This window comes from Asparagus officinalis, chromosome 9, assembly GCF_001876935.1.
Source record: "Asparagus officinalis chromosome 9, Aspof.V1, whole genome shotgun sequence".
Lineage (NCBI taxonomy): Eukaryota > Viridiplantae > Streptophyta > Magnoliopsida > Asparagales > Asparagaceae > Asparagus > Asparagus officinalis.
In genome coordinates this window covers 9,801,904-9,810,215 of record NC_033802.1, presented here as the reverse complement: position 1 = coordinate 9,810,215, position 8,312 = coordinate 9,801,904, and the positions used below count along the sequence as shown (strand labels likewise).

General features: G+C 34.8%; 1 protein-coding gene across 2 annotated transcripts in view; it reads left to right on the top strand.

The window, feature by feature from the left end:
* LOC109823760 (transcription factor IIIB 60 kDa subunit) overlaps positions 1-8,312 on the top strand; it is a 27,027-nt gene that overhangs the window by 17,524 nt on the left and 1,191 nt on the right. For both annotated transcript variants that reach the window (XM_020390130.1, XM_020390131.1), the window contains exons 13-18: positions 686-770; positions 867-958; positions 1,153-1,233; positions 1,325-1,405; positions 6,389-6,475; positions 6,670-6,717. In XM_020390130.1, coding sequence (XP_020245719.1) covers positions 686-770; positions 867-958; positions 1,153-1,233; positions 1,325-1,405; positions 6,389-6,475; positions 6,670-6,717 — 474 coding nt within the window. The remainder of the gene's footprint in view (positions 1-685; positions 771-866; positions 959-1,152; positions 1,234-1,324; positions 1,406-6,388; positions 6,476-6,669; positions 6,718-8,312) is intronic.

Here is an 8,312-nt window from a genome sequence, read left to right as displayed (position 1 = left end):
GCTCTCAATATACATTGTGTATCATTACCTCTCAGTCAGAACTTCATACCTATTTTAAAGAATCTATCCACTTCTTATATTTGAAAGGAATAGGCGACTTATGAAAAGATGATATCACTGAGACTTTAATCCTCTTTGTCACCATATCTGGACCTGCAGCAGCATTAGAGTGCAACCTGATATTTCTCTCAAACCACACCCCATAAACTGCAGCAGCCACAATCATTCTTCTCACATTTGCTCTATAATTTCTCCCTTGCTGATTAACATATTGAAAGACCTAATTCCATTTACAACTCCTCATCTTAAATCCAGACGAAAGCATAATTTGGCTCCATACTTAAATTGTTATTTCTATTTTTAAATTAGTGTATATTCTTTGTTCCATGATGCTACAAGTTCAACATAATTTTGCTGGAAGGTTGGACTGTAGAGTATTGGTTAGCTCTAGTGTTATATTCTTACCACATTCAAACTTATCAAGTATGCATAATTAAGAACTTAAATTTTCAATGTATGTATATGAACTGAGGAGATCTATTATTGCTTGAGGTGCTAGTAATCATGTTATTTTTTCATGTTACTTGTCCACTATACTTAAAGTATAACTTCATTTTAGCCACAAATATATTAAAGATCAAACTTGGCTTATTCATTCGTCTTTCTTTTTCCTCTGTTATGTTAGGAGGAGATGGAATCTGGAGTTTCCAAATTTGTTTCGGATTCAACAAGATATGAATCACTGGGTTCTTGCGAACATGAAAATACCGGTATGTTAAATTTCCATAAATTTGTCCATTCATGGAAAGATGTTTCTATTAATCCTGTGTTCATTTATTGAGAGAAGTGAATGTTCTTTCCTCTAGGAGATCAGGCTGTAGATATATCTGCATGGAATGAACCAGAGGAATTAACTGATCATGATCCGGAGAGCCTATCTGATATTGATGATGTTGAGGTTTGCCTCACTGGCAGTAATTTTGTCTTTTTGTATGCCTGTGATGTTATTTCTGAAAGCTATGTTAAACAAATCTGTCTTGCATGCGCCTGCAATTCCACGTTTTACATGAAAATCTATCAGTGCAATCTAATTTTTGTTCATTGGCGTAAATCACCTGCTTCTTTGGTAGCTAATCAAGCAAAATTATGTAGGTTAATGGATATCTTCACAATGAGGAGGAGAAGCGTTTGAAAACAATAATATGGGAAGAAATGAATAAAGAGTATCTTGAGGTAAGCATTCTCTTAGCTTGAAAACAAACGTGGAATTTGGTATGATGTTCAGTGTATCTGATGATGATGGTTCAATATTAACATCCAACAGGAACAAGCAGCCAAGGAAGCCGCTGAGGAGTATCGGAAAGCCCATCTTGGAAATTTATCTGAAGCTAATCCTATAAAAAAGGTAGAGCAATGTATCTTGATTGTATTATTGGGTAGTTATCATATTATTTTTGTTGCTATATTAATTTTAAATATTTTAATTATTTTCAGAAATAAACAGACTGGTTAGATGGTGAAAGTTCGTTTTTTTTATGATGATCTAGTGAAGTATAATTTAGGATTTACATTTAAAGTTTCCTTCTTTTCACTTCATGCTTCAAGATTTTCAAGCATAATCAAGATGACTCATCCTCCATGTCGTCTTTTTCGAATGCTTTTTTTTTTCTTTTTTTCTTTTCCAATTTTAAGTTTTGCTTCCTGCCTGTAGATTTTCATTACATTTTCTTCTCTTTGTTTTTAAACTTAGTTTACAACTCTAGCTGCCCATTGAGTTACTGATGTAACTTTTCCTCCGATTCACTCTTTTCCAGTAAGTTTACATCATGCATGTGTCCAGTTAGATATACCTCTTTTTGAGAAATTAGTGCATTCTTGCCCTTCCCTGGCCCGGTCTTTCCTACTCAGTTTCCTCTTTACATCAAAGCAACCTTTTGTGGTCCAGTTAGAAATCAATGCTTAGATCCTGATCATAAACAATAATGGAAAATAGATTCATGCTGAGGTATAATTCTTTCTATTTTGTACCTTAGAAATACGAACAAAAAAAAGAAGACAAAAAATCATAACAGAAGTATACAGGATTGATTAAATTGCTCTACACTAATAGCATACACAAATAAAAACCAGGTTAGATATAATACGTGGATTATCTCTGTGTACTTTACTAATCAATATAACTTTATTAATATTTCCTTCCCACTTTGTTCTTACTCTATTTTCAGAGACAATATTCGTTCATCAATATAGTAAGTCGCAGTTTATGAAATTCTGCTAGTGTTTTTTTGCGTAACTAATAGCGAAGGTTGTGGAAACGGAAAGCATAACGAAGCGGTGAGGACCACTTAGGCTATTTTGGGGCTTTAGCTGCAAAAAGCAACAACAAGCAAACAGTCAAAAACCAGTCTAGTTTAAATGCGTATCAATATTATAAAAAATATAAAAAATTTAAGAAAAATCTAAAAAATCTATAAATGCATATTTGATGATTTATAGAAATCTTGAGCATGAAATAGCTGTGTAAAAATCACCAATATTAACAAAGTACTGTAGAAAGTGAGACAGAAGCTTCGAGGAGGTGGTGGTGCTTCGAAGAGAGAAGGTGGAGGTGGAGTTAGAGAACACAAAGAAGTTTCACGAGGAACAGAGAGGAGGACCGGAAAGCTTTGATGAAGAACAGAGAGGAGCGGGACTTCAACGACAAGAGGATGATGGGAGGAGGTGGAAATTCGACAAGAGGTGGTAGATCTTTGACAACATAAGGCAGGGGTGCAGCTCTAATAGTCTTCAATGATGAGTGGTAGTTTGTCTTTAAGTTAAAAAACGGCTCGGTTCAGGTCTGGTACGAAAAACCTATTTACTTAAGAATTTGCGTTAAATTTGGGTCGGGCACTAATCCGATAATTTGTATTTTAAAGTGTTTGTATAGTTTGTAAAGTGTTTTGAAGTGCTTTCGCACGTCATTGGCCACTTTTTCGAGCTAATAGCACTGATGCCTCTAAAAATCACCGCTTTCGACCATAGGCCATTACCGCTGTTGCGTCATTATTTACAAAACTTGCTAGTAGCATAAGAAAACTGGATATCTGCAAAAGAATAGAGACAATAAGAATATACTACTTATACAAAATTCCTGTACATTTTGGCTCATGTCTATTAGTATGGTGGAGTGGCTTACTACTTACATCTTCCTCTTAGATCTTAGACAACACCTAGCTATTTTGCACCCCTCAAAACAAGAAGCATTTAGGCCCACCTATATAATTTTAAACTCTGCTACCCCCTAATTACAAAGGTGAAGTAGTCAAAATGATTTTTGATAGAAGCGTTGTACATGTGGGGAGTGTTTCTTTCAGACGTTTTGGACTAAATGGAAAAACATGACAATAAGGAAGATGCCATGTGAGAAGATTATTGGGATTAAGTGTGTTATTCTCCTGGTTCTAGCCTCAGGCAATGTCAAACTTTACAAGGGGAAAGGAAACTAATAAATATTAGGCACTCTTTAGATTGAAACAAGTAAACCAATGAAGCCTGAAGATCGATTAGTAAGTTGGTAATTAGTGAAAGAGGACAAGAACTAGTAGAATGAGAAAAATACATAGTACAGTTAGCCATAGGCCATAGGACATATGAATCTTACAAAGTTACTTCGTTAAGTTGGAGTAATTTAAACATTTCACCGATCCTATAATTTTTTGAATACCTTCGTTTATAAGATTTTTATCTATATTACCTCCAGTAATCTGTCTTATTAATAAATTTAGTTCCCCAATTATTTGTCAATTAACTCTAAAAATCATTTCAAACCTATTACTTTACCCCAACTTAACCTCTATTTTTCTTCCACCAAAGTGAGCACAAAAATTCCTAATTTTGCCCTTATCTTCTACCTCTATGAGAAAATTGAAATCAATAAAGATATGGTTGTGGCTGCTACTAAAAGATGAACATGACAGAAAGATGGTATGGAGTGCATGATGGAGAAAATGACAGCTCAGAATAAGAAATTCTAGGGTTAGGTGGCTGAGCTCCATGAGAGGACTGCTCAGCGAGGACATAGTTGTTGGAAAAGATGAATAATCTCAGTAACACGAGAAAATGGATGAGACACAGAGTAAAATGAGTACAGTACTTGCCCGGAGAGAGAGAGAGAGAGAGAGAGAGAGAGAGAGAGAGAGAGGAGAAAATGGATGAGACAAAGTAAAATGATAGCAGTAGCTTTGCCTGGCAGTCAGAGAGAGAGGAGAAAATGGATGAGTCAAAGTAAAATGATAGCAGTAGCTTTGCCTGACGGTCAGATAGATAGATAGAGAGAGAGAGAGAGAGAGAGAGAGAGAGAGAGAGAGAGAGAGAGAGAGAGAGAGAGAGAGAGNNNGAGAGAGACCACATAGCTAAATTACCCTAAAAATTAGTTGTTAAATCCAAAAATATGGTTTACAAGTTCATGTCACACACCCTATGCAAAAAAACTAACATATCTCCATCATTAACATAACCACCACAACATATACTAAAAAGAAAACTTTTTAAAAGTATTTCGCAATAGCCAACTTCATAGCAAAATCCTTCATTCAAGAACAATTGACTCATTATGAGCCTCCTACCATCAGCAGCCATCATGGAAGTAGCCATACTAGCATTAGCTGCCGTAGATTTTCCAGCACATCCCTTCCCCATCTTGCCATTGAATTCTCATCCTACGCCTTTCTTGCACGTGTAGAGCCCTAGTTGACATTGACTGACCTAACCAAAAAGCTTGAGAAATACACAATCTTCAAGCCCCAATGAAGCCACAATTGCCGAAGAGAGTCAAATTTCAAATTCTTCCAACACCAACCTTGAAGTGAATGGATCTGCAGATAGAAAGAATGAAACTACAACACTGAGATGAGGATGAGATTCTTTTGTTGAATCACAAAAAACAGCAAGTAGCATCAACTTGCATCTTCTTTTTATGAATGGATAAGCAGTTGCTGTAGTGAAGATGAAGATTAAGTGGGTGTTTATTATGGTCTTATTTTTTTCTTTGTAATTAATTTTGCTTGAGCGGGATAGATTTTGATGATTATTTCCTTAAATTCACTCTTTTCGGCCCTTATTTCTTAACCCTAGTGCTAACCACTTCCCCTCCAGATCCAATTCTGAGATCCACTCCTTTCCTTCGTTGGTGTTCTTGCTTCCGGTGCTCCTTCACCTCCGTAGCGCTAGCCTAGTAGAGGATTTAATTAGTGAGGAGATGATTTAATTAATGTAGTTAATCATATTTAGACAATTTTATTTCATATATATTTCAAATATGTTATTAATGTACCATGGTATAGAAGAATATACGCAATATATCCTCGAACGGAGAAGATGAGGGATAACTTAAAAGTTCAAATATAAACTGAGGAGTTAATTGGCAAATATTGAAAGTGAGGAGTTAATTGGTTAATATGAAGATTTGAAGACTAATATTAAAAGTTTCATGGTGTATATAGGTAAAACAAGTCATAGTTTTAAAGATACTATAAAAAGAGAGAGAGCCAAAAAGTTAATATTCCTTTTTGGCATCCTTTGTCTTCTATAATTCGCATGGTCTTCCTCCAAAAATCTTGCTTGTTACCTTAAATTTTAGTTGAAACCAAACTTGCATGTGCTGAGCTATACGTTGTATTCATCATCTACCTTGACCTGCTCCAATTATTTTCACTTTTCTTTCTGACATTTTAGAAACCGGTGGTTTTTGTAAGAGCCTTGATCTGTAAATTGACACTCATATGCTGGCAATAAATTCATTCTGTTCATCCTGAAGTCTTAAAACCATAGTCATTGATAAAGTACAAGGTTTTAATTATCAAATATTGGGAAAATATCAAACAGTCAAAATCCATATCAAATTACGAATATCTGGGAAATATCAGAGATATGTAGTAAATATTAAGTGCTATATCGGATGATGTGCATATATAATCTAATTTCTTAAAATATAATCTAAACATACTTAATGAAATCTAAGCATATAAAAATATAAATAGTATATGTTTAGGACTATTAACGAATTGTAGAAACTTACTTGGGAAAAAGAACACACTAGAGTTTGCTACAAAACTTCGTAAGGTTGAATTTTTTTGCTTAAAACATTAAAGATTTTTCTAAACTATATTGCTTATTGATAAGCCATATAAAAGTGGTAAAGGATATTGAGACCATATCGTTTTGTAGCAAGCCTTGTAAAAGGATATATGAGCTGGATTTATAGGCCCTATCAGGGATATTTGAAACAATGATAAATTACGAGATGATCATACACTGTGTACTGCACATTTCTGCTTCAAGCATTCTGTTGTTTATAACTTACTATCATTTTGCTTTCTTATTATTGTATTGTTGGTCTCCATAACAGAAAAGGAAGCAAAGGCCTGCTGGAGAAGAAAAGAAAACTCCTGCTGACAGTGCTTTGAAAGCAACTAAACAGATGTTAGAGAGTAAGGTATGAACTTAGTAATTTAGCACATGTTGAACGGTTAAAGAAATATGAAGTATCAAGTGATTCAAATGTCCAGTATGCTCACACTCACACATAACAATACTGCTGATAATATTTACTGCTGAATTTTCTCTATTCTTCTCTATTTTGCAACATTTAACTTTTGCAATATTTTTTATTCTCCATTTTTGTTGCAGACATTCAGTTCAAGAGTAAACTATGAAGCATTGGAGAGCTTATACACTGTATGTTTCACTGTGCTGCACATAAACACTAATATTTCTTCCTTTAATGTCTACATGATTATTGATTTGACTATTCATTCATAAATTTATTGTTTGCGTATTTAGTTTTTTTAGTGGTTTGACACCTAGCTTCAGGGATGAAATTGGTTGATTGAACTTTGTCTCTTTCAATTGTAAAACTCGTGCCATGATGATGTGGATGCAATTTAGTTCAGTATTAGATGTTATGTTGCTCTTGACCCTTAGTTCTTGTAGTTAGTATAACATGGGTTGATGCATATTCTTGACAAGCATCAAGTAAAAGCTGAAAAGGCTAGGGTTGGTTTAGTTGTGGATCCCTTTAATTCTGCCACATTGTATATCAAGCAATGTTATTAATCCGTTTTCTATTGACTTTTCGCTTATAAAGCAATCAGGCCTTTTTGGAGATTCTTCTTTCAGTTCTTTTCTTTGGTAAAATTTAATGTTAGCAAGCTCAGTGTTCGTCACCTCATGGTTGTTTATGTCAAATATATGGGCCCTAGTTTTTATTACTTGCATGTTTGTAATTTTTAACTCCTCTATTTTCATGAAGATACTTGAAAAATCGTTTATGATTCTTTCTGATTTGGTTTTTATAAGGTGGATGCAAATTCAGTTTGTATAGTCATCGCTGTGCTTTGCCGCAAACCGAAGCAACTTCCTAGCCAGTTTTAGATTGTTGCCTCTGTTGTACAGTTAGTCATAAAGATGCGGTTAATAAAGCCCCCAACCCCAAAAAACAAACAAACAAACAAACAAAAACCCATCCACACACACGCCCTGGAATTTCGCTCCATAACACATTGATGGATAGCTTTCTACAATAATGAATATTAACCTGTGAACTAGATATTCTTTCCTGCCAGACTTCTTTGTCTTTTTTATTCTTTTATACATTCTAGAGCTTCGAGGAGCCACTGGTAGTGAGATTCAACAGGATTTCACCCTAGACAAAGCTTTAGAAGTTGATATTATTTCTAACAGGATTTCACCCTAGACAAAGCTTTAGAAGTTGATATGAGAAAGATAGTTGCACAAACCATTTGTGGATGAGCCTTTGCCTTGTTACTTGGAAGCCTGGGGTCCAAGGGCCAGTCTGGCATTGTGGAGCTTAGAATAAGTTGCTTATATAAGTAGCTTATAGAAAACTTAAAATTTCTTCCAAAATCAGAGGTATTTGGCGTATAAAAAATAACGATAGGATATGGAGTACTTAGAATTCTGATTGGATTAGAAATAGGTAGAGAGGTTATGGAAGACGGTAGTTTAGATCTGTACTATATGTTGGTTCAGAAGCTTGAAATATGGTGCAAAAGCAGAGCTAGTTTGGGCATATGGAAGAAACAACAATAGGATTTTGAGTAATTATGATTAGGATTGTGATATAAGTAGGTACTGAAGTTAAGGAAGAGGGTAGGTTATTTAGAAATGATTCAATATTTGGTTGTGTAATTCCATGCGACACAAGACTGATAGAAGTCTATCAACTGTCAGTTTCTGAAAACAGAGGGGAAGGGGATGGGTGGGTGAGTGTTTCTTTTTTTTCCCTTCTGCTTTTGTTTTTTGGGAAGACG